The sequence below is a fragment of the Typopeltis vanoorti genome, chromosome 4 (genome assembly GCF_054136105.1).
Source record: "Typopeltis vanoorti isolate ZY-2024b chromosome 4, IOZ_Tvanoo_1.0, whole genome shotgun sequence".
Lineage (NCBI taxonomy): Eukaryota > Metazoa > Arthropoda > Arachnida > Uropygi > Thelyphonidae > Typopeltis > Typopeltis vanoorti.
In genome coordinates, this window is record NC_143552.1 from 72,275,101 (window position 1) to 72,303,026 (window position 27,926).

The 27,926-nt window shown below is 36.2% G+C and overlaps 1 protein-coding gene and 1 long non-coding RNA gene across 5 annotated transcripts in view; one reads left to right on the top strand and one right to left on the bottom strand.

Moving 5' to 3' along the window:
* The first annotated feature begins 744 nt into the window (after positions 1–744).
* LOC150107403 (uncharacterized) lies at positions 745–26,797 on the top strand. The gene is made up of 2 exons (XR_016548243.1): positions 745–1,006; positions 26,325–26,797. It is a non-coding gene; the product is annotated as an uncharacterized LOC150107403 (long non-coding RNA).
* LOC150107404 (inositol polyphosphate-4-phosphatase type I A) overlaps positions 26,288–27,926 on the bottom strand; it is a 484,038-nt gene continuing 482,399 nt past the window's right edge. For all 4 annotated transcript variants that reach the window (XM_090391868.1, XM_090391866.1, XM_090391867.1 and 1 more), the window contains exon 24: positions 26,288–27,922. In XM_090391868.1, the coding sequence (XP_090247994.1) occupies positions 27,790–27,922 (133 nt within the window). In that variant the 3' untranslated portion in view covers positions 26,288–27,789. The remainder of the gene's footprint in view (positions 27,923–27,926) is intronic.

Below are 27,926 nucleotides of genomic sequence, written 5' to 3' on the forward strand. Positions count from 1 at the left end.
GATGTAGGGAATGGTGATGGATTTAGAGTAATCCTTGTTGTGGGGGGGGGGGATCTGTGGTTTGTAGGTTCTAATATTTTTTGGATTTTTTTAGGGGGGTTGCCATTGGCTGAGAAAGTGTTGAGGATGTGATTTAGTTCCGTGTTTAGGGCCAAGTCGTTTGAACAGATTAGTTTAGCCCTGTTGTATAGTGTTTTCACTACTCCATATTGTTATGAGGGGTGGTGGTGGGATTGTTGGTGAATGTATCTACCTGTATGAGTGGGATTTCTGTAAACTGAGAAAACTTTTTTGTAAGTTCCTTTAGAAAATGGCAACGTGACGTTGTCGAAATATCGGAAAATATTTATTAAAGTTTAATTTAATTTATATCCTTAACTACGTTGTTCTATTCCTTAAGTGTTTTAATAAAACTTTATAGTTTACTATATTCGGCATGAAATTCTCTGATTCCAATCTTTGAGTTTCTCATTCGGTTTTGAAACAATGTGGATTTTATATCCCCTTAATTTAAAATATTGTTTATATCGCCGAAATGAAGCTTATTAGCTCTTTATATTTAAGTTAAAATACTATGTTTAGTTTTGAAGTAAAACTTTAATTTCAACATTCTAAAATGTTATTTTTCTTGCTTTTCTGTTAGAAAAATCGTCGATGACATTGGCGAAGTCTATTTCATAGTAATGTAGGTAATTCTTAAATTTTATTTAGAAAAACTTCTTTCACAACTAGCAACATTTACAGCAATTATGAGGAAAATTCGTAGTAGTATTACGATATTTGGAACTGAGTTCTGGAGACTGTATTTTAGAATTAACTGTAAAAGTTCAAAAAGGTTCAAAGTGCCGCCCCCGCCTAGCTACGCCGCTGCTCAGAAGTAGCTATACTTTTAGTACAATTTTACATTAAAATGTATGAGTATGCTCCCCAGATGATTTACGTTTGTATCAAATGTCTTGTGAACGGTTTTGAAAATAATTATTTCAAACATCGACAGGATGAATAGGTAGGTCGCCTTCCACCCCCCCCCCCCGAAAAAAAAGCTGAACGCTTATGCACCTATTTTTTTTAAATTCAAATTTCTTTCTTTCTTAAATAACTGCATCAAATAATTTATAAGTTTTCGATAATAAAAGTGAAATTGTGATTATTATATATTAAGTAATTATTTTGAAATAAATATGGTATCAGACTGTAAAAGAAATCTCGGTATTTCTATTTACCATATAATTGAAAACGAAACAAGACATTGCTGATGTATTATGCACTACTGCTTTGAGGCTCTTTAGTGTGACTTCTGAAGTGGTCTTTCTTTCTCAGTAGCATTACCAGTAATCTAAGCTTTTAGCCTTTACCTCTAGTTGAAAAGATTATTGTCTAATATTTCTACGGTGAGTATATTTTTCTGGAGAAAATAAAAGACAAATCAGAAATTGTTTCATAATAATAATAATAAAAAAAGCAGGTTGCGTTTGTTTCACTAAAAAGCTTCATATCATTTTAAACAATCATATTATTACTTAAAAAATTTAATTTTGATAATTTTCACAAGAATTAACTTTTTTAAAAAAATAAATACGCTTTTACACTACACACACACAGTCAAGTACAATATGTACACAGCACATCAACGACACAGCCATACAGTTATTTATTTAGCGTATGGCTCACACATGAAAAGTTACATTACATTAATCCTTAATATATATGGACATAGTAATAGACATATGTACAATAAGAAGACATAATACAGTCATAAAAGACACTCAAGAATAGGCTACAACTGAATGTCTAGGTTGATTATCCAGTCGACTGCACTTGGTGTAGCATGGATTAAGTCTGACAGGTTTCCACTGTATGCACGTAGGACACATTCCGCTATAATATGATTGTCTGGTGGAGTGATCCACAGTCGCACCTCGGTGAGGCAATCATGCACCATTTGTAAAGGTGGTCTGCACATCTGTCATGGTTGGTGTGGATTCGGTTAAGGGCAGACCAAGTTTTCCGAAGTAGGTCAAAACCCGAAGTTATCTGTGTTGGGTCCACTAATTCATGGAGGATCCTTGTTGAAGTGTTACACCAGGACTCCACTTCTCCTTCATGTTGAAGCTTGTCTCTGCAAGATTTTTTGCTGTTAAGATTGGAGGGTGCCTTGACTTTAGCCTGTTTATTTCTAGAGGTGGGATGTCTTCATGGATTGGAAGATTTTGGATTTCCATGATTTTGCTGCATTCATGTAGAAGAAAGTTGGATCTGCGGATGTATGGAGGCGGGATGTTGCTTAGCACTGGGAACCAGTAGTTTGGGGTTGATTTTACAGTTCCAGAAATAATAAGCATAGTGGTGTTAAGCTGGGCATTAACCAAATACACATGGGCACTGTTCAGCCATATGGGTGAGCAGTATTCAGCTGTACAGAAAACGAGGCCAAGAGTAGTGCAGCGAAGCGTTGTTGCTGAGGCACCCCAAGTTGTTCCACATAGTTTTTGCAGTATATTGTTTCTAGCATGGATGCTGTGTTAATGAGATGTGGTTTAAAAGATAGTATTCTATCTAGAGTGACGCCCAGATATTTCGGGAATCTGTTAGCAGTTCGCGGTTGAAGTAGACCATGAGTTCTTTGTTAACCTGGTTATTGTTCAGGTGGAAGCATGAAACGTATTTTGCTAGGATTCGGGCGTAAACTCCATCTGCTGAAGTATTCATCTAGGACTGCAAGGTCGTTTGTTAGTGTATCTTCCATTGTAGTAAAATTGGTGTGTCTGGTGGCTAGAGCAATGTCATCAGCATAGCAAAACTTCTTAGAGGCTGTATGAGGCATATCTGCGATGTATAAGTTAAAAAGGAGGGGAGCCAGAACTGACCCTTGTGGTAATCCATTACCCAGTGTTCTTTGTTTGCTTTTGTTCTTGTCCCTTGCAAAACAATAGCAAAACTAATCGATAACATGCTAAGCAACCGCCTGTTCCAATTGTGTATGGACGAGAACAAAAGCAAATAAAGAACACTGGGTAATGGATTACCACAAGGGTCAGTTCTGGCTCCCCTCCTTTTTAACTTATATCGCAGATATGCCTCATACAGCCTCTAAGAAGTTTTGCTATGCTGATGACAGTCTGCACGGAGGAGCAGCTTGCAGACTGTGTCATAAGCTGCAGTAAGATCTACAAAAGCTACAGCTGTTTTCCGGCACTGTTGGTAGCCCGCTTCTATATGTGTTGTGAGTGACAGAACTTGATCACAGCAACTTCGTTTATGTCTGAATCCAGCCTGTTCCACTGGGACTTGTTTTAATATCTAAGCCATACAGATGCTGCGCAGCTGGCAAGTGCCGGTGAAATGACAGTTTCATGTTTCTATGGGCCGTGTGGTGCGCGCCAATATTCAAATTTTGTCCTTTATGACAAAATGGCCATTTTAGGGGGAAAAAAAATCTACAGGATGGAGCAGTGAAATAGAGAACTGTCCTGTTAAATAAAGGACGTATGGTCACCGTAAATATTTCTAAGACAAGTTTTTTTTATTTTATTTTTTTCCCAGTAGCAGTAAAAATCGTCATATTTGTAGTTTTTTAAAGGAAAAAACTAACACCACTGAACTTTCTTTTTTGTTGCATACATGTAAACGGTTTTTATATGCTGAAAATATAGAATAGAATTTCTACAACTTAGAATAATGTCAACAGACAGACAGGGCCGATCTGAGAGTATCTGATGCCCCAAGGCAAAGAAAATTTAGGCGCCTCTATATATATTTTGTCATACTCACACAAACATAATCCTCAAAGACTTAGCGTCCCTAGGCGATTGCCTAGATTTGCCTAATGATAAAACTGGCCCTGCAGACAGCTGAACAAATTATTGTAGACTGCAAAGAAAAAGTCCAGAATCAGAAGTATCTACTTCTGCTGATAAAACAATATTATTGGCTTACTTCTTTTATCAAACAGTAAAATGAAGTAATAGATGGTTAATACTTTCAAACCAATAGAAAATTAGAGAAGTTATTTATAATTCACTTCCAGGAGTTCCATTCTGAAATATCTATTGACAAAAAATTTGGTAAGACATAAACATCATCATCATCAAATTCCTGACATGTACCCACACGGGGTGCACAGGATATGATAGTACTACATGAAAAAAATTATATCATTACTAACTTCCTATCTACAATTTTCCTCCAAATAAGTAAGACATAAACAATAAATGCTTAAAGAAATGCATAATTTTTTCTTTGATTTGTAAAGCCTTAGGTTAAATTTTGAATCTACTTACCTCAGTGTGAATTAACTACACATTGACTGTGTGTTTAACAATTCGATGATTTACAATGTTCAAATGTCACTTCATAATAGAGTTTAAGCCGGGTACATGTGCGCACCTCAGGTCCTATCTGATGAATGCGTGCTGCATGACAAAAAAAAAAAAAAAAAAAAAAAAAAAAAAAAAAAGAAAGGAAGTCGGTGGTGTAAGGGCACCCCCACCCCTTAAATGCAACAGCCTGGACGATCGTCCGGCTTGTCTAGTGCTTCCACCAGCTCTATACTACACATTGCGAAAAACAACTTGCAGTTTTTGCTGAATGTTATTAAACGTCGCAGTATTTATAACAATATATTTAGTACATATCCACATTTAATAAATGCTAATATAAAAATGTGTTTTTATTTTATTTTTTCTACTCACTTCAGCGCCACTTGGAGAAGTCGTCCTGATGCATCGTCTGCTTACCGTGTTAAGCCAGCCCTAGTGGTGGTGGTGGGTTGTCCACTTTGGGTAGCACTTGCAGTTCCCCCCCCCCAATCCCGCGCTTCCATCTCATTATAGTATCACTGACCATTGATCTGGAATGGCTCAATTGTTCAATAAGTTTCCCAACAGATAGGTCTGTAACATGGTATTCTATGATACATATCTCTTCGGAGACCAGGCAGAAACCTAAGGAGAGCAAAAACTCTCGGTATTAAGGAAACTACTTAAGCACAGTAGTGCAAGCTAAGGAAACTCGGGGATACTGAAGATTATATTTTTATAAGTTATCAAGTCAACTTACGAAATTTTCATAGTTTCTACAAAAATTCGGCTTTAAAATAGTGTTGGATCTAGTATCCACTTTGCTTCCATAATATCAGATTTTTTTTTTTTGTATATTCAAAAACTGAAAACAAAATCAATATCTTTCGGGTCACCTTAGGCTTTTGGCTGTTAAGTCTGCAGGTTATATGAATATGTATATTTTGTTTAAATAAAATCGCTGGAATTTTTAATGTATAACGTCATCCATAAAATGGCTTGGCCACCAACTTAGACATCCACCCTCTGTACTCTTTGATACTCTGGTCCTCTATGGCCTTACAGATGGAAAAATAAAAAGAGGCAGACTCCGAACTCCATATTGAAAATACATCAGCAATATTCTCCCTGTTTCCCCCCAACTCTCTGCATCAGAGATCTGTCAATTAGCATATGACAGAGATGCCTGGTTTTCCTTCACGTCATAAACAACCTCCAAGTCCTATCTTAGTGTACACAGACTACTTATTTGTTTTGATTGGTTCGCTATTTTAATTTAAAATTATAAATAAATGATGATGATGATGATGATGAATGTCATCCAACAAGTTGTATAATGGAGAAATCTCTGGTTCTACAACCAGATTGTCAGAGTCTCTAGACATTGAAGGCTGGTTAACTTTTCTCTTTGCTAAAGTCAACACCTTTATAACTCGAAGGGTTATAGTACAGATTTTGGTTATATATACTGCTTGGAAAGAAGCCAACAGATCCATGGTGTAAGGAACAACCAACCATGACACCCACCTTAATATGAAGTAGGACCTCCTTTCATTACAATCATTGCAGCAAACCTATGGCGAATACTTTTCAGAAGAGTACGATAGCGATCAATGGGAATTTTGGACCGTTCTTCCTGTAAGCATGTAATGAGGTCCTGGATTGTTGTAGTGCACATGTCTAGTGACCTCACTCGACGCTCTAGTTCAGTTTCATCTAGTTCTTCAGATGTTCAATAGTGTTGAGATCAGGGTTTGTGGATGCAAGTCAAGTGTGGTGAAATTCATGTCCACAAACCACACAGTTACAGCAGCCTTATGCATTGTCTTGATAAAAGAGACAATGGCCAGTTCTGTAGAAATGACACAAAGTAGGAAATATTGCATTTTCTAGCATGTTCAGATACCTCGAAGTTCAATGCTTGTGCCACAAGCATTGAACTTCAAACAGAGGTCTAAGGCTAAACCAGTCAAAACAGCACCATCCCATCACCTCCACATTTCATAGTTGGGTTTACACACTCTGGTAAGAGATGTTCACTGGCAATCCACCACACCCATCCATCAGCTCGGTGGAGGATGTAGTGTGGTTTGTCACTCCATAACAGATTTTCAAGTTTTAAGTCCCACTATACACGCTCTTTGCACCACTGAAGATGACACAGCATGCTGATTCAGGTAAATGTGGGCTTGTATATTGCAGTCCTAACATGGAAATCCATGTTGTGGGCCTCGTTTCTGAATGGTTTTGTACAGATTCGTGTTCCAGTCGATCCAAACTTTACTTTCAATGTGTCAGCTGACGAATGCTGCTTTTTACATAATATCCTCTGCAGCATCCTATGGTTACGTTCACAGAATTTGGTGGATCATCTACTGTGGGTAGCAGTTGGCCCCTCTGCATTTCCATGTCAGCATAGTATCAGTGATCATTGATCTGGAATGGCCCAATTTTTCAACAATTTTCCAAACAGATAGACCAGCAACATGGTATCATATGATAATGTCTGTTTCAAACTCTGTGAGTTCCCTTGTCGTAGCCATTTCACCCATACACACAGTTGCACTGACTTAAGAGCATCATGTTAATTCAATTTATACCAGCTACTAACACGAGTCATTACATGGCACAATGCACAGTGTCCTTAAGGGTGTCCATTGACTTTTTTTAAAGCAATGCATATTTATACCTGAAATTACTGTGGAGATGCTTTATCCTAAATGTTCAATGTATTCTGTCCCTTTGTATTGTTACTGGATGGTGATTTGGAATTGAGTCATCTCCTTGCCTATAGAGACCTTTCTTCATATCAGAATTTGGTGTTATTTTTATGAGCTATTGTGAAGTTGAAACATGTGAAACTGATGCTCTGTTCTGTTTTATTTAGAGTGTGTGATAAGATATTAATGATATTCCAATCTACCATCAAACCTAGAATTGCTTCCAGTTAGTTTACTGACATTGTTAAATATGATAAAACTAATACTTAAACAGTGGAAAGAAGGAATGATAATTATAATCCATAAGAAAGAAGATCTCACTAGATGTGAGAATTGGAAGGGAATTAGCCACTGTCAGTACCTGCAAACATTTTCTGTAAAATATCAATAAATAGGATTAAAAATAAATATGACTAAAACAAAAGTGCTTGAACTAAACAGCAAATGCTACAAAGAGATCAAAATCAATCAACATGCAACAGACGAAGTTAAGATTTTTTGATTTTTATGGCCCAAAGACATCAAAGGCTATACAGCACCAGGACACAGGTTACAACAGAACATATGGTAACCAGTTAGCAGGACAATCACAAACATCCATGTCTCTGGCGGGATTCCAACCTAAAGCCTCTTGACTGGGGAGTGGATAAGCTAACCACTCGGCCAACCAGGCTGACATGAAGTTAAGAATTTTATATACTTGGGAGTAAATGTAGATACTCGAGATGGAACAGAGATATAATGCAAAGACTGACAAACTAATTCTGCTTTCAGAAAATTAAGTAATATTTGGAAGCCTTTAAAATACCATAATAAAACCAAAATAAGATTATATAAGCAAACTGGATATTTGATCCAGCATTATTTCAAAGTCAAATGTAGAAACTATGAAAGTTTTGTAAGGTAAGTTGACCAGAGAGCTTACAAGAATACACTACCTGCATTCACAAGTTGCCTTAGTGCAGATTACTTAAAAGACATAGGCGCCACCCAAACAGCTATATATTCGCCTTTTATTAGTCCATTTTGATAAGGTTTCACTGGCCTGACAGCTGTTTCAAACTGGTTGGTTCTCTTCAGAGACCAGGTAGAAACTTTAAGAGAGCAAAAACTCTCGTTCAGTACTAAGGAACTTGAAATGTCAGAGAAATAATGCTGGATCTAATATTCATTTTGCTTATATAATTTTGATCACCGAACTGAAGCCTTTTGGCTCTTTATTTTAGTAATTACTTTTACACACTGACCAAGAGTTTGCTTACGAAAAATACATTCCTGTGACATTTCAAGTTCCTTAGTAATGCATTGTAAAATCTCGATGTAGCTTAAAAATACCAAAGCGCTTTACATCGATTTTTTACACAGGTCAAGTCCCATGAGAGCTGTAAATACCTTGTTTGTTTCTATGTATATTTTGCTAAATATTAATGTAGTTAACCCTGTGGGAAGTGAATGTATTTACTGTTTTAATGTTGAAAACAAAGGAAATGCTTTGCTATTGGAACTTTATATATAATTATGTGTAAGAGCGCAGGAAAGTTGTTTACTAGTTTTGTGTATGACAGAAGTGCTTCAAGCTCTGCTAACACCTTTAAAGTTAGTATCTAAGAGTGCTGCTAGGTTTAGAGAAATTTCCGTGGCCCGAAAGGCCAAGAGAAGTATCAAAGAGGTCCGCTAGTTTTAGACAAGTTCCACGCCTGGCAAAATACGATCAAAAGAATGCACGAAGGAGAACAAAGAGCGGGTCAAACTTAAAGGAAGATGAAAGAGTCATGCCGAATTCTTCTGGGTTCCTACCCTTAGTGCAAGGCCCTGAGATCGCAAAATAAAAGGAGACTGAGCTGAACATAACAGGCTTCCAGTTGTCAAGAGAGAGTCTTCAGAAGTCGGAACCAGGGCGGAAGCAAGCTGCAGACCATAAGCGGAGTCTGAATCAGAGTAGTGGCGGCTGAGAACGAGGAGAGGCAAGGCCCCCAGTTACAAAGACGAGAATCCAGGCCCAGTTGCTGACAGAGGAGAGCCGAGATCTAAGTGCCTAAAGAGCAAAGGCGAAGCACTGTTACCGAAAAGAACCAGAGCCAGTCGGCGGCAGTTAGTAGTAGAAGTGCTGGCAATTAGAAGCAGAAGTTCGCGAAGTAGGAGCCAGAGGAGAAATTGCCCGTATGCTGAAACCCTTTGCATGTGCTATTTGAGTACTGCAAATTGCAGTCAAAAAGCCCGCTAATATCCTGAAGTGATACCGCTGTAGCAAAATATTCCTGAAGGAAGCCTAAAAGAAAAGCCATGAAGACTTTGGTAAAAGACTGACTGAATGTGTGATACAGAGCCTCTATAAGTTACTTCCCTTTGTATATTTTCTCTTATAATCTAGGAGATATGTTTTATATATGGACTGTTAAGAATTAGCTTAATAGTAATAAGAAGTGTCCATAAGAGAGTCAATTAGCATGTTAGAAGTTGATATCTAATTTGTAAAAATAACCTCTTTGCAAGTAAACTAGAAGTTTAATAAATTGAATTTGTAAGCAGAGAGTAAATAAGTTTTAGAGTCAAAGAGATTATTTAGTGTTGAAGTAAAAGGGTTCTAATTTTATGCTAAAGATTTTTTAGATGGGTAGAGAAAGCTATCTCCCTGTCATTTGATTCATGTATATTTCATATTAATGGAAATAAATGTATTTTAATTATTTGTTAAAAGAGTGCTGCTTGATCCCTTATTTTACAACTGCACTGTTTCAAAAAACAATCAGACTTGTGAGCGGGAAACAATTAAGGGAATAAAAGCACAGTTTAGTTACTTACGAATCACGACTGTTAATGTAAACTTTGTTGAAGGAATTTTTCGCTAGTAAGAGAGGGGGAGATCTACCGGAAGTTTTATCGAGTTTTATGCCGAATATTTGATATACTGATGGCGCAGGCTTGTAAATAAATTTTTCAGTGTTCATAGGTATACAACTAATAAATATGGAAGGTGGATAAACATAATATGCAGTAGAGTGAGAAAGGTTACGAGAGAGAAAGCCGCACAGCTAATTAGTATAAAGAATATAAGAGAAGATATTACAATAACGCAGCAGACAGCATATATATTACAGCTTTAATAGCAGGGAGTCTGTCTAACATATCCTAAGATATTTGTGGGAAGGGTAGTTGCTAAATGTGTATCAATTATCAGAGTTGTAAGGAATTTTGGAGCCTATGGCCAGAAAAGAAAATTGTGCCGTTCTAAAAAAAAAATTGTAAAAATCTCAATTTTTGCCCCTATGGCCGGGGCCACATTGGCCATAGCCTCACTATGCCTCTGTCAATTATACTTAAAATTTTATCTAATTGGAAACAACTCATATCTTGCAGCTGAAAATAGTTCCTTCAGTAGCACTTTTGATGTACTTTCGTCAAATTTTTTGTCACTGAAATTTTTGAGAATAAAAGGCATTAGCTAATTTTTTTCTATTTGATTTTGAAATTAATGGGTAAATTTATATAAATGTGTCAGTTCCCAAATTTCACGAGTCAATCTAGCATGTTTATCACATTGTAAACCCCTGCTCCAAGTAACCATATGCTATTTCTCCCATCACTTATCTTGATCTTAAAATATCCAGATCTTGTTTTTAGTGAATTTACAATTGATGTCACTTTGTTTCCCATCTTATCACTGTTGGATCTGTTTCCAGAAACCTGTTTTCAAGCTCCTATCACTTTTCAAGACTGTTTCTTTATTCCCCAGACTCTCTTCCAAAATAGCAACTCTACTCTGCTGCATTTCTATTTGTGTATTAATTTAAATCATTTGTCCTGAATCCCCAAACACACACACAAGGTTGTGAATTCTTTATGCCAGAATACATTTAAACAATTTCTTTTCCTCCTTAGAGTGGAAACTCGTGATTTAAGGAGTACTGACGATATTTCTCATTGATGATCTAGCTTTGCTCCCCACCCCTCTGTTTATATTCCATAAATTCCTGCAATTCAAACTATTGTCTAACCAACATAGGTTCTGCTGGTTTCAATGAATCACTGAAGTAGCAAAGTTTCCAATAAATAAAATAACTAATAAATGGTGTTTCACCTTAGCTTATCCATAGCACTAATATGTGCTATAACAGTGGTTCTTAAACTGTGGATTGCTAAAAAGACTCTCGAGACCGCAGCAAACATCGATAAATGGAAGTAAATCGAATTAAATATGTATTATAGAATTGTTGATGTTGAAATTATTATATGAGGGTGGTCTGAAAAGTTCTTGGCCTAACAATGAAAAAACGAATTGATCATTTCAAAATTATTTTTATTTTGCAACATAATCTCCCTTAAGACTAATACATTTATTCCAGCAATGCTCCAGTGCCATTATCCTGTCCCTGTAGTGGTTCTCAGTAATATCTGCAGAATACCCCTGTACAGCTGCAATCACCTCTTGATTCAAAGAAAAAATGACCAGTGAGGAAGAGTTTTAGTTTTGGAAAGAGATAGAAGTCAAAGTGAGCCAAATCTGAGGAATAGGGTGGATATTCCAACAATTCATAGTGCGAATTCCTTAATTTTCCCATTGCCAAAACACCTTTGTGGGCAGATGCATTGTCCCGATGAAAGATGATTTTTTTTCTTCTGCAAACCGGGTCTTTTCTCACGAATTTTTTCATCTAATCTGGTTAAAAGATTGGAATAATATTCCCCAGTTATTGTTTTACTCTTTTCAAAATAATTAATATATAAAAGGCTTTTTGCATCCAAAAACACCGATGTCATGACCTTTCCTGCTGATGGAACCGACTGTCTTCTTCGGCACTGAATAAGCTTCTTCCACTGTTCTGACTGCTGTTTGGATTCTGGTGGGTAATGGTGAATCCAAGTCTCATCCATAGTAATAAATTGACATACAAAATCAGTTTTATTCTTGTTAAAATGCTCCAAGCACTGTTCACAAAATTTTCATGTGAGTACATTTTGATCTGCTGTGAGCAAGCGTGGCACCCATCTTGTGCAAAGCTTTTTCATTTGCAATTCTTCATGCAAAATATATCCTACCCTACACATTCTTCTGAAATACCTATAGTCTCAGCAATTTCATGCACTTTGACTTGCCAGTCATCCAATACCATATTGTGCACTCGATCAATGATTTCTGGTGTTGTTACACTTTTTGGAAGTCCCTCACGTGGATCATCTTCAAGGCTGGTACAGCCAAGTTTAAACTCGGCAGTCCATTTCTTAATTGTCGAAACAAAGGAGAAGAGTGCTCATAGACTTTTATGAACTTCAAATGAATTTCTTTTGGAATTAAACCTTCTTTTACAAAGAATTTTATAGCCACACAATACTCAATTTTATCCATTTCAAGGGATACAGGCAATGCTTTTGCTTCAGACAGCTGTATAAAACAAACTACTAGATAGAATGACTTGCAATTTCACATGAATGCTTATGAGAGATGTGCCAACTTGGAGAAAAAAAAATTGTGCTGATAGTGTTGTCTATTTGCCAGCAAAGGTTGGTCGATTGGTAGAGCCTCTGCTACTAATGGCTCAGCAAAAAGTTAAGCAAGTTTGAGGGCAGTTAGTAGGAAGGGGTCAATTGTTTGATGCTGTTGGCACACTCTCCCTTGATGAGTCTTTGGACTCCCTGGAGGTGTCACATAATAATAATAATAATCTATGGTCGAGGCTGAGAACTTTTCAGGCCGCCCTCATACACCATGTGCTTTCATTCTACATTTTCTAATTTTCTTATTTTTTATTTGCATACAAAATTTGAAAACTATAAAAAAATAATTATATAATAATATTAAATATCACTAAATGTGTAAAAGTAAAAACCTAAGTTAACTTAACTAGTACTGCCAGAGGTTGCTACAAATTTTGTCTTATTATTATTATTAACAACATCTGACCTCTATGCAGTCCAAGGATTCATTATGGGATGTTCGTACATTCTGATGCAAAAAGATCATCCGAAAAGAGGAATGTGCCTTAAACCAATTCACAGTTTCTGTACACACAACACTTTTAGGCAATGTGTTCCACCCACTAACCGCTAAATGCAAAGCACTTACTTCTCACACCCCTCCCTATACAGCTTCCACAGATATCCTCTTGTTCTACCCTGATCCCCCTTCTATGAAAATTCTCCTCCATATTAATCTAGTAACAATCCCTCACCAACTTATATGTCTTAATCATATCCTCCTCTCCTTTTTCTATTCACAAGGCTCTGCAAGTTGCATTCTCTCAATCTCTCCTTGTATCTAACATTCTATAGACACTGACTTAATGAATCTTCTCTGGACCATCTCCAATACATCCTCATCTCTTGGAAAACCATATCTACACACAGCAGTCCATATACCTTATACAAGAGAACCATAACCTCTTTGCTTGGCATGACAATGTCCACCTCATTATTGCAGTAATCTGTGATGTTCTTACAATTTTACTCCTGAAATTGATGCCTCTGTCCACTATTACTGCCAGATCTTTCATCTTTTCTATCTCCTTCAAAATTTCCCCATTAATTATATACTCGGCAACCATCCCTAACAAATTTCAAGACCTTGCACTTTGCAACATAAAACTGAAGCTTCACTCACTTGCCTACTCACACAGTCTATTTAGATCCTCTTGCAAGGCCACAACATTTGTTCTACTTATCATAGTTCTTCCAATTTTTTAGGCAAACAGCTGCATATCTCCAGTTAGCTGGTCCCAGTATCATTAACATAAACGTTAAACAATAATGGTGTAAAATAATAAAAGTTAAACAATAAGTGTGAGCAAACAAAGTTTGCATCTGAAAGTATCTTCAGGACTGGGGTAAGGTAGTACAACAACGGGCAACTTGTTGTAAAGGTGGACCAAGCTAACATGTTCCACCTTTGCAACGATTTGCTGGTGTTGTTATATACTCGGCCTTACACCAGTCCTGAAGATACTTTCAGGCGCAAACTTTGTTTTCTCACACTTGGATAAAGGATTAAACTAAATTTATTATAGTCTAACCAAGTGAAAAATAAACTTTCAACATATTTCTCTAAATCCAGAGTAATTTAATAAAAAGATGGCACACCTTTTGGCAACTCCTACAGGTAAAGATGACCTTGCTATTGCTCCTGTCTAGTATCTCCACTTCTGGGCCTGCTTCCCACTGAAGAGACCTCAATAAAGGTCAAAACCAGTCTGGGTAGTGGCCCTTCCCTTAATGCATAACATTATACATATCCACAAGGAGATGTGTTTTGCATTATGGGATATACTGAGATAGGAGTGATGGTAGCTTGGTCCAGTTGCCCTATCTTACCCCAGTTCTGAAGATACTTTCAGGCAAAAACTTTGTTTGCTCACACTTGGATAAAGGATTAAACTAAATTTATTATAGTCTAACCAAGTGAAAAATAATCTTTCAACATCTTTCTCTAAATCCAGAGTAATTTAATTTAATAAAAAGGTGGCACACCTTTTGGCAACTCCTACAGGTAAAGATGACCTCGCTATTGGTTCTGCCTGGTATCTCCACTTCTGGGCCTAGCTCCCACTGAGAGACCTCAATAAAGGTCGAAACTAGTCTGGGTAGTGGCCCTTCCCTTAATGCATAACATTATACATATCCACAAGGGGATGTGTTTTGCATTATGGGAGATACTGAGATAGGAGTGATGTTAGCTTGGTCCACTTTTGCAACGAGTTGCCCGGTGTTGTACTACCTTACCCCCAGTCCTGAAGATACTTTCAGGCGCAAACTTTGTTTGGTCACACTTGGATGAAGGATTAAACTAAATTTATTATATTTTGCTAAAGAAATTCTGGGATACAAAAGGAAAGTTAATAAACCATGGATAACCAAAAACATTCTGGACCTTTTGTAATGAAAGAAGAAATTTGAAATCTCATATTAATAGTCGTGACAACAGAGAACAGTATAAAAATATTACTAATATTAAAGGAGTTAAACAGGCTAGGAACCTGTGGATATTAGGTGAATGCAAAAACATAGAAGAGGACCTAAATAAAAATAATCCTAAAAGTGCTTTTCAATTTATCAATAAGTTAACCAAACCTTTTACTGCAATTAACTGGAATATAGAGGATGAAGATGGAACCCTTATCACAGATAACCAGAAAATAGTTGCTAGATGGAAATGTTACGCAACCAAGCTTTTTTCATAAAGGCCTTCCAACTGATATTTTATATGGAATTTTACAGGAGGTTTGGAGGAAGGAGATTATCCGATATTAAAAGAAGAAGTCATCGCAACAGTTAACTCCTCAAAAATAAAAAAGTCACCGGGATCACAATGGAACTGATACATGAAGGAGGTGATATTATCATAGATATTGATATCAATGATATTGGCCTTCTGATTGCTGGACTTCTGTCCTCGTACCTATTCCTAAGAAGGGATGCAGCAGTAAATGCAGTAACTATAGAACAATAAGCCTTATTAGCCATCCAAGTAAAATCCAGTTGAAAACATTATTGTCAAGAATCAAAAAGAAAATAGAAAGTAAACTATCATGTGAACAAGCAGGCTTGCAAAAGTCCAGAAGCATAATTGACCAAATTTTTACAATACACATAATAGGCGAAAAATACATAGAACATAACAGAATAATCTGCCATAATTTTTTAGGCCTTCAAAAAGCTTTTTACTCAATATGGCATAGACAATAAAATTATTAGGATTATCAAATCTCTTTATTCCTCATCTGATATTGAGAATTGAAATTAAAAATTACAGCAGTGAACCATTTCGGGCAGAACGGGGGATAAAACAAGGATGCATCTTGTCCCCCCTCTTCTTTTTAATTGTTTTCAGGAATATGTCATAGATGAAGCTCTTCATGAATGTGATAATGGAATCACAGTTGGTGGACTAAGAATAAATAACTTACGTTTTGCAGATGATATCGATCTCCTGGCAGAAAATGAAGAATTACAAGAGATAACCAGCAGTGTTTTTCAATATGGATTATACATAAACCTGCAAAAAACAAAAACAATGATAACCTCAAAATTCGACATTGAACCCTTAAAGATACAAATTGAGAATGTAAACAAGTTCTCTTACCTAGGAAGTACGCTGAGTCAAGATGGTCGCTCAAAAACCGACATTAAATATTGAATTTCCAAGACAACTGTGGTCCTACAGAAGCTAAAACCATTGTGGACAGATAACAAAATAGCAATCACAATCAGATAAGACTAATCGACATTTTGGTGAATTCTATCCTTCTGTATGGTTGTGAGGCCTGGCCTTTATTGAGGGAAGATGAGAGGAGACTTCTGTCTTTTGAAATGAAAACTTACAGAAGGCTTTTGAGAATTCCCTATACCGCTCATAAAACCAATGAAAATGTCTGGAAACTGATTATTCAATAGACAGAAAAAAAAAGGAAAACATACCCCGTTTAAAATGGATTGATAATATCAAAAAATGGACAAGGTCCTCCTTTTCTCAATTGACATTAAGAACAAGAGACTGAGATGACTGGAGGAGGCTAACAAAGAATCAGCTACCAGCCACGAGTGATGACCCAATGTCCATTTGGGAGAAGAAAGAATTTTGCTAAAAGCTATCAACCTGGTGTATGCAACATTGAGTTCACTGCTGCCTCTTCACTGGATAAAGAAACTTAGGAGTGTGAAGAGTAGGTATTAGAGCTGTTGCACAAACTGAATAAACATTCAGCAGTAGAGACTGATGGAATATCAGCACGGATGCTATTTGCATCTCAGAACATGAATAATTTGTATCTCAGAACAGGGAAGATTCCATAGGAGTGGAAAGAATGTGTGGTAATCCCATTGTACAGGGTGGTGCAAAGACTGATACAGCCAACTATCAACCTATCAGTATCTCTAGAGTGGTGGTGAAGATTTTGGGAAAGTTAGTTAGGGCTTGCATTTAGAAATGGGTTGACAGAGAATCTCTGTTTTTGCAATGAACAGCATGGGTTTACTAAGAGAAGGTCATGTTTTAGCAACTTGCTCACATTCTATAACAATGTTATCATTGAAATAGACAAGGGGAATGGATATGCCATGATACTTTTGGATTTTGCTAAGGCTTTTGACAGAATACAGCATGGTAGACTGTTGCATAAATTGGAGAATATGGGTCTGGTTATAGAATATTAGCGTGGATAAGAAGATGACTGATTGACTGACAAATATCAAAAAGTGATATATGGGGAATATGAGTCTGCAAGATTTAAGGTAACCAGTGGTGTACCAAAAGGATCAGTGCTTGGTCCACTATTTTTCAATCTGTACATTAATGACATTGGGAAGGATTTGACAAGAGAGACACAGTTATTTGCTGTTGATGGAAATACAGGTAGGAATATCAGGAGTGCTGCTGATATGAAGTTGAATGTTTTGAATATACTGGAATTGTGGGCATGTTGTTAGTTCAATATTAATAAAGTCACACTTTGGTATGATTACATATCCAACATCATATTACATTGGTGGGATTATGCTAGAAGAAGCTGATCAGGCCAGGGATCTTGAAATTTTAGTAGACAGGAAGTTGAAGTTCAAGACAGGAAGTTGAACATATATAGCAAAGATTGCAAATACAGCTCAGAGAATTCCAATGCTCAAACAAACCTCAACATATAAAGATAAGGAAGTCATTTGCCTCTTTACAAGGCTTGATATGACTGAACTTGGACTACTGTGAACAGGAGTGGTCTTCTGCTTTCCATAGTGATTCTTTATAGTGGAACAGTGGAGAGAGTGCAAAGGAGTGTGTTTAAAAATAATATCAGGATTATGGAATACTGATTTTGAAGACCGACTGAGAATTTGTAGACTACAGACACTAACAAACAGGAGAAAGTGGGGTGATGGATTCAGACTTACAAACTTCTGAAAGGGTCATACAGAATGTCAAAAATGGAAATTTTAATTTTATGAAGTGTGGGGAAAGGATGAGAAGGCATTCACATGATGACTAGATTTTTCTCTCATAGTGTGTGCATGACTGGAATGCATTGCCACTGGATGCGGCATGAATGAATTCAAGAAGATGTATAGAAGCTGGTGTGGATGGTCTCCCTTAATGAGTCCTTATTCCCTGGAGGTCTCTCTCTCTCTCTCACTCTCTTAATAATAATGATAATAATAATTAATCATTTTTGATATTTGCATAGGATAACTATCATCCAAACATTTGAGATAGAAAGGTAATTTAAATTCTGACATGTAAAACAGGTCTTCTGAACTTTCTTTGAGTAAACATCATTTCACCAAATTCCTGACATGTACTCTCCAAGGGCGTACAGGATATTTTATGATAGTACAGTCATACCTCAATTTACGCGGTTTCATATATGTACGCATTCCCATCCTGCTTCACCACTAGTCGTATCTTTCCAGCGCTGGCTGCATTCGTCAGTGTCGCACATGCTGTGAACAAGCACTGACGTGTTTCGTGCGGTCTCCATTCATACACGATTTTTATAGTCTACAAACCTTGCGATTGTTTAATGTTATGTTCTTGATAAAAATTTTATCACATAAAAAATAATAATGTCATCTAAAAGAAGCAAGTCCGATTCTTCTACTGCTAGCAAGAAAAGAAAAACATTGACTTTGGAAACAAAACTCAAGTTTAAGTTCGATCTACAGGAATCCTCAGTAAGAACAATCATAAAAGGAAGGTTTACAGATTTTGGAGGACATAGATTCTAACGAGGAACGAATTGTAGTCACAAGGCAAGGAATAAAAATATCATTAGCCTGCTATGAAGAAATTTTGTGTGACAAGAAAAGGACATTATGCCGTCAGACGAATCTATTAGATTTTATGAAACCATTCGCATCGAAATAACTTTCTTTTTTTTTTATGTACGAAAAACTGCAATTTGGATTATATTTCTTAAAAATTATAGGTGTTTCTGTAAAACTTTGGTCCCAATTAAATAATATTTTGTATGTTTGTAAGCAAAATTATACCCGAGTTATGCGAATTCGACTTATGCACTTTTTGTTGGTCCCACCTACCGCGTAACTTCAGGGTATGACTGTACATGAAGAACTTACATAATTTCTAACTTCCTATCAACAATTTTGCTCCAAATAAATCTCCTATCTGTCAAGACTCCAACATAATCAGATCTTATATTTCAGTCTTCTAAGGCACTTTTTCACTGTATCAATCCACCTATATTTTGATCTTCCTCTGGGTCTTTTTCCTGCCAACCTGGCAGAGAACACTTGTTTTGCTAATCTTTCATCTCCAATTCTGTTTAAGTGACCATACCACCTGAGATTAGCTCTGCTAACACATTCCTGGATGCTAACAATAACAAGTTCCTTCCTAATATCCTCTTTTTTAATATTATTTTATTATTATGATTCAGGCCTCCATGGAGTCAAAAGACTCATCGTGGGAGGTCCTTCCTAAGAACATAAAGTCTGTCAAGACTCATCGAGTGGAGGTCCCCTTCCTAAGAAACACAAAGTCTATCATACCACTCCTTAAACTCATTGACTGTTCTCACTCTCACCACTCCATCAGGCAATACATTCCACGGTTCAACCACCCTCCATGCAAAGAAACCACTCCTCACCCTCTTGCTCACAGTTTCCTTTCGTAACTTCCAAAGATGGCCTCTTGTCAACTCCTTCCCACTGTTCAACCAAGCGAAAGAACTCCCAATTGTCAACCCTGAAACCACCTCTCAACAGTTTAAAAGTCTCAATCATATCACCTCTCCTTCTATCCACCAAACTCTGCAGTCTACATTCCCTCAGCCGATCCTCATAACCAAAATTGTACAGTCCTGAAACCATCTTTGTCATCCGTCTTTGTACCCTTTCCACAGTTAATTTACCCCCTTCAAATCCTGGAGACCAAATCTGAGAACAGTAGTCCAAGTGTGGTCTGATCAGAGACTTATACAATGGAATGATAACCCTCTTATCTCTGCAGGTCAGTGTCCTCCTCATAATTGCAGCAATCCTCTGTGTTACCTTCACCACCTTTGCAATATGTCCCCTAAACTTCAGGTTTCTATCAACCATCAACCCCAGATCTCTTGTCTCCTCTATTTCCTCCAGCATAACTCCTCCCATAGAGTATGCTGCATCCCATCGATGTTTCCCAAACAAGACCTTACATTTTGCTGCATTAAACTGACACCCCCATTCATTTGCCCATCTATCTAGCTTATTCAAAATCCTCTTGCAGGGCTACCATATCTGCACTATTACTAATAATCCTTCCCAGCTTCGTATAACATCTGCAAACAACTGAATATCCCTTGCAATGTCATTGATATAAAGGTTAAACAATATAGGTCCTAGTACTGAGCCCTGTGGGACCCCCACTTGTAACCCTCTGCCTCCTTGAAACTGCTCCACCATACACAACTCTCTGATACCTATCAGACAGCCAATCCTGAATCCAGTTGACCAATCTGACATCCAGACCCATGTGCTGCAACTTAAATATCAGCTTATCATGTGGCACCCTGTCAAATGCCTTCGCTAAGTCTAAGCAAATTGCAGTATATGCCTTTCCCTCATCTAATGTTCTTGTAACTTTATTATAAAAGGCTAGCATATTGCTAAAACAAGAGCACCCTTTCACAAATCCATGTTGACTCTCACAGATAACATTACCCTCATCTGCCCAATGCTGTATACAGTCCCTTACTACTTTCTTCAAGATCTTAACAAACTATTGATGACACACAAACTGGCCTATAATTAGACACTTCCAGTCTGTTACCACCCTTATGCAATGGCACTATCTTACCTTCCTTCCATTCCCTGGGCACCTTTCCCGCATCCAGACTTTCATTGAAAAACAGGTTAAAGGCACTGTCAGTTCCCTAGCACATTCTCTCAAAACTCGTGGTTAAATACCATCCAGTCCCAAAGCTTTACTGACATCCAGAGTACTCAGTATCTGAAACACACTCTCCTCCTGTACCTCTAAACCTCAAACCTGCCCTATCCCTCTAGCATTAAAACTGACTCCTCTAGGATGAAATACTCCAATAAAGTGTTCATTGAACAATTCCACTATGTCCTCTGCATCAGTCATGCTATTCCCATTTTTATCCCACAAATCATTCTTCCACAGTCATTTCTCCTCCTACTGGCCACATAGCTAAAAAATTCCCTAGGATTTTCTTTGGATCTTAGGGCCAATCTCCTCTCATATTCCAGTTTCGCTTTCCTTACCACACTAGTCACTCTTTTGGCCTGTGTCTTATATTCTTCATGCATCTTCTCTTCACCTGTCTCCTTATATCTCTTCCATAGCCTCTTTTTTGCATGCAGTTCCTGTTTAATATTGTTTGTCATCCATTTTACTCCAAATTGTGTCCTCTTCTTCACTCGTGGTATGCAACTTACCATTGCTGCTAACAAATATTCTTTCACAATTTCCCGCGCGCTAATGATATCCCGGCCTTCCAATTCCTCCTTCCATGAAACTTCCCGAAGTTGATGTCTAAGACTATTATAATCACCTGCTTTATAATTTCACATAAGTTCCCGTCTCTTTGATACTTCTGCATGTCTATTCATTTTCCAAGTCAAAACCCATATGGTCACTCTCTCTCTCTCTCTCCCCAATTGGTGGGAGAGATGTCATCTCAGTTATTATCAACTCTTCTGATGCTATAACCAAATCCAAAACTTTTGAACCTCTTGTTCCCTCTGTTACATGTTGCCTAAGACATTTGTCCCTCAAGAATTCTAAAAATTCCATTCCCCTATTGCTACATGCACCTTCCTCTCTCCAATTTATACTACTGTAGTTAAAATCTCCCATAATAATCATTCTTCTTGCACTTGCCAAACTTAACTGCCTAAACATCTCCTTTGACATTGCCATTGATGCCATCTATTCATTCCCCTAATCTTTCTCAGAACTCTCATATTTGTGGTCTTTCATTAAGTGTTTTATATCTAACCCAGCTCTCAGAACCATAAGTTAAAATTGGTTTGAACACTGTCCTGTACACAGCTAATTTAGTGTTTTGACTAATTTCTCTCTTATTCCATATAAATTTATTCCGTTGACTTCCTACCATACTAACTTTATTTGATTCTGTTGTCAATTTCCATTTATTTAATTTACCATTTTCACTAAAAATCATGCCTAAGTAGCTGAAATGTTTTACTTGTTCTATAGGTTCTCCATTCATAATGCAGTTGACATTTTCAATGCTTCTGCCTGTTTATTGTCTTGTTATTGCTGACCTGCATACCATATCTATTACAACAGTTATTCAATTTAGTCAGGGAATCTTGCAGACTCGTATTGGATTAATTTAGAAGTATAACATCATCTGCATAAAGTAAAGAACTGGGATTAACATTTCCAATTTTGATATCAGGTTTAATGCCACTTTCCTTCATAATGTGATCCATATAGATAATGTACATCCTTGTCTGATACCAGATTTAACATTAAACCATCTTCCTGTACTTCATACAATTCTAACTGCTGACTTACAACTCAAATAAAGATTAAGTGTTGCTTGATATAATGTCCCATTGACACCATACAACTGTAGTATTATGAATAGTTTCTCTCTTGGCACCTTGTCATATGCCTTTTCCAGATCGACAAAACTTAAATACAGATCTTTGTTATATTCCCATGATTTATCAAATATTTGTCGTGAAGTGAAAATCTGATCCTGACAGCCTCTATTTGGCCTGAATCCAGCTAGTTCTTGACCAAGCTTCTCTTCCACAATCCTTCTCAACTGTTTCTCAAGTATACTTGCATAATTCTTACCAGGAACACTCAGTAGGGAAATACCTCTATAATTCTCACATTCAGTTTTATTTCCCTTTTTTGTATATGGGTACTATGAGAGCTCTACTCCAATCATCTGGAATTCGTTCCTCTGTCCAGAACTTCTGAACTATGCAGTGTACCCACTGTAAGACTTTTATACCTCCATAATTGAGCATTTCTGGTCGAATATCATCTACTCCTGCTGCCTTTCCACATTTCAGGCTTTGGATGGCTTTTTCTACTCCAAGTATAGATATGTATTCTTGATTGCGTGTCTGTTTGAGTGTTCTTTTACCACTGTACTGTCACTACTTGTTTCATTTAGCAATTTTTCGAAGTAATTGCTCAATATAGCAAGGATATCTTTTTCTCCAGTTTTCATAACACCTTTTATCATCTCTAATTCCTTTTACAGTACTCTTTCTTCCATTTCTGAGCTTTTTCAACAACCTCCAGAATATTTTGCCACCTTCCTGATATTTATTTTCGTTTTATAAATATCAGGAAGGAGACTTTTATAAATCTCCTTCATGATATTTATTTTTATGTTCTTGCCAACTTCTTCCCATGACTTTTGTTTAGCTAGCTTTACAGTGTTTAGCTTTCTTACATTTGTCTTTGTATTCACTAAGAGCACAAACTGACTTATTCGCCAGAAACTTTCGATATGCTTTTTTTTTTCCCTTCACTGCCTCTAACTTCCTATTTCCACCATGGAGTTCTGATTTTTCTTTCCTTGCAGACAACTCCACCACATGTCTCTCTGTGTGAATCAATCAATGTTTTCTTTAGGGCTTGTCACTGAATCTCCAAGATTTGGTTCCTGTTCTCAAACTCTTTCATTTTTTCTTCAAGCTGCTCAAATTTTATTTGCTTTAAAACTTTCTTACATGTTCTTTTCAATATGAAATTCAATTTTATCCTACTCAAGACTAAATGGTGAATCACTTCCAATTTCAAATCCTCTGTACACTCTAGTGTCCTGCACCAATGAGAAAACATCACTATCAACAATAACTTATCAATGACTATTATTTTTATGGCTATTTTTTCTGCTTTCGTTTAGGAGTGCCCCCTTTTTTGCCCATTTAGATGTGCTCCCCCAACTCCCTTTTTCCCATAAACCCTTTCCCTTCACCAAAAAAAAAACAAATTTCTATTTTCAGCCCCCTCTTTCATGTCCCCCCCCCAAATATGCCCTTAAAAATAATAATATATGTATATATTATATAAAAAACACTGAGTTTTTCGTAATTAATTCTTCCACATTGCCTCAACCCCCCCTTCCCTTTTAACACCTTAACAGCAGAAGTATGCACATCGCAGAAAGGAAGACAGCCAACAACATCCAAAAAAAAAAAAAGGTATGTGCGAATTTTCTTCCTCTATTACTCTGCATATATTTGTCTCTAAAATACATCTATAATGTCCTAAGAATTCTTCAGTAAAAAGCCAATGGCATTAAAAAAAATCGGGCAATCCTAAACAAAAGCAGGCAAAATAGCCATAAAAATAATAGTTTTTAAGAGGAGTAACATGGGAATTTTCCCAGAAATAATACCTATATCAATGAGACTTTTCTTATTCCTTGTGTCTTCTCGTGAATCTATTCACATTTTTATGTTGGAATATGGTGTTAGTAATAACCAGTCCATGTCTTGAGCAGAAATCCAACAGGTATTTGTCATTATTATTAGCTTTGCTCTTTTCTCCAAAATATTTCTGTATGTCTGACAATCATTTCTTACTCTGCTATTTAGATCCCCAACTTTTCTTTTTTAATGTGTCAGTTACTTTCTCTAAAGCCTCAAAAAATTCCTCCACTTCTGCCTTAGTAGAATCTTCTGTGGGACCATAGGTACAAATAATATTTGATATCTGATATTTGCCCACATCACTCTACTTGATATTGCCTGCCATTCAAGAAGATTAGTCTCATATTTAGTGTTGAATACCATAGCTATTCCTTCTTTTTCCTGATTGTTATTGACTGAATATAAAATTTTGTATTTATTGCTTAGAAAGATCTCACCAGTTTTTGTCATTTTTGTTTCAGTCACCCCTATTATATCAATCTGGTTCCCCAGCCAGTTCCATTTCTTTGTCATTCAGGTTTCTTATGTTGACTGTACCAATCTTGAACTCTGGTGGTGATGAGTTGGGGCTTGTTTCAGGATTTGTTCCAGTAGCTGACCTTTTTGCTGTATGCCCTGGCGAAAACAATAGGGGACAACATGATTAACAGGGCGATGCCCCAGTTGGCATGAAATTCTGTCATATTGTACCATCATTTATTGAAGAAACATTCATTTAAAACTGCTTCTATGGAGTAGGTGAGCATTCCAGCAGATGCTGTGTTCAGTTTTAATACCATGTGAGACCAACATGGTATTAATATATAATATTGGTGTGAGACCAACCAGTCTGTCCAAAGTATGTTAAATTACACTCACAGGAAATATGGTAAACACTGACTAGAGACAGATATGAAAGATTGTGTTTTGTAGTTAGCGAAAAATTATAAATTTTGTTCATAGGAAAATGTGTATATTATTATTATTATTTTAAATTTTCTTGATCTCCACGGAGTCACAAGACTCATTGTGGGAGGTCAACACAGTCTATTATACCACTTCTTAAACTCACCTAACATTTAAACTTCCAACATCCTCTCAAGCAATACATTCCATGTTCTTGCCACTCTCCATGCAAAAAAAAACTTACTTCTTGCCCTTTTACTCACTACTTCTTTTTGCAACTTTCAGGGATTGTCTCCTTTCCTGTTCCTTCCCCAGTTCTACCATATGAAAAATCTCCCCAATCTCCACTTAAAAAAACTTTTCAAAATGAAATGTAGAGGTCTGATATATGAATTTGAACTTGTCCTTTTCATACTTTTCATACTACTGCATGATTAATGGATATAACTAACTATATTCTTATATGCCTAACTAATATTAGGTTAACCTCCCTACTGGCCAATGTGGATGAAATAATCACACCAAATTGCACTTCTTATTATCCTTGTTATTCAATGGATTTTAGAGCTTCGTATCCAGATTTATCTCAACGTCTATAGACGTCGTGGCCGGTTGGGGGATTAATCTTAATCTAATAATAACTTTTCAACAGCTTACATGTCTTAATCACATCCTCCCCTTTGTATGTGGGTATTTAGGTGAAACTTTTTCAAGATTCTGCTAACAGGTTCAGAAATGTCCAAAATATATGGGACTGGAGCATTCCATTGCTTGTTTATATACTACAGGTCACTTTTACCAGGTGTAGGGGAAGTTTGTTCCATAATTTTGTTTGTTCATGGGATCAAAGCTGTGCTACACGAAATGTAATTTCAACCTCATTTTTCTGGGATTGCAATACTTCATATTATAGGATAAATAATTTGCAAATATTTTCAATTTTTTTTTTTTTTTTTTAATAACTATCTGAAGGAGTTAATTTGATGATGTTGAACTTGCATGATAACCATGAAAACCAGTAAGAAATAGCTTTTATTACACTCTTTTACAGCGAAATCTATACACAAATGCCAATGAATGTAACAGCAAGAGTATTAGGAGGAGTTCAAGGAAAAATTCTATTAGAAAGCAAAAACAATGTGAGGGAAACAAATCACAAAAATGCAAAAGAGTCATTGATGATGATGAAGAGTGAAGAATAAGTGAGAGAATCTGTTTCCTTCTTTTGTTTTTTTAACTTTTCTTTTCTTTTTCTTCCCCCCCCCTCTTCAATAGTACAGATGTCCACGCTTAAAAAACTTTTCAAAATGAAATGTAGAGGACTGATATATAATTTGAACTTGTTCTTTTCATACTACTGCATGATTAATGAATGTAACTAACTATATTCTTATCTGCCAAATGCATAAAAGAAATAACCATTTAAAAGCATTAACATGTTCATTTAGTTTAAAATGTTAAAAATAAAGTGAGATGAAATGTAACTGAATTTGAACAGTGTTCGTAATAAAAATATTTCTAGCATTTGAGGATTAAATAGCAGATGAAACAATATACAGCATGTGTAAGCATACTAACTTATATATATATAGGGGTATGTATTGTAAACATGTTACAAAAATGTATAAAATATTTACATTCACATACTGCAATGCAGCATAACAATATGATGAAGTAAGATGGATTTAGTATTTTTTCTGCCTGCTCACCCCTCTTCTTCTTTATTTTGTTTCTCAATATTAAATTTACAATTGCTTCAAACATTATATATATATATACTGTACATACAATACACATAATTAGCACTGCATAATTTTAAACTAGTTTTACTAAACTCAAATCTAGAAAAAAAGAGTTATAATCTCAATAACTGAATTGAGGAAGTCATTTAAATACATAACTGCTGAAAAATCAATAATAGCCATTATTATTATTTTTTTTTTCTTACACAGAGTCACTATGAAACTGAAAACGTTTTGGCATGTCAAAATATACAAATTTGTTTAGTGGCATGCCACCAATAAACAAAATCAATATATATATATATATTAATATTTAATACTCGAAAATACTACCATGACATTGAAAACAATAAAAATTGATCTTTAGCTAGAAAATATCAAACATCACAGTAATGAGAAATGGTTCAGGTTTTATAAGAAATTTAAGATCAATATTTTTTAAAAATACAATTTTTAAAAAAAATTACTTAATTTTTAAATTTTACATATTACATAAGAGTAATAAATCAATGTTAAGAGTATTAAAATGAATAATATAAGTTAGTCCAACAGATCAATTGATAATTTTTAAGCTGAACTACTGCTCCTTGTTGATGTCCCATGTGCCACACTTTGGTTATCATTGTTCTATGATAATCTACTATTTAAACCAGTTCCATTACAGGAAATATATAAAAGCACCTTCCAGTGTGGTTTTATTTGTTCTCATTGTTATGATTTGTTCTGTTGCATTTTAATGCATTATTCTTTATGTTACTGTTAAATCTCCATTCATTAAGACTGTACATTACCAAAAGTACCTGCTGGAGGACGATATAATTTAGGTAATGTCATTAGCTGCAGACTGGTAAATGCATATTTTCTTACTCCAACATTTTTTAAAGTGTTTTCTCTCCTTGTTCCTTCACTAA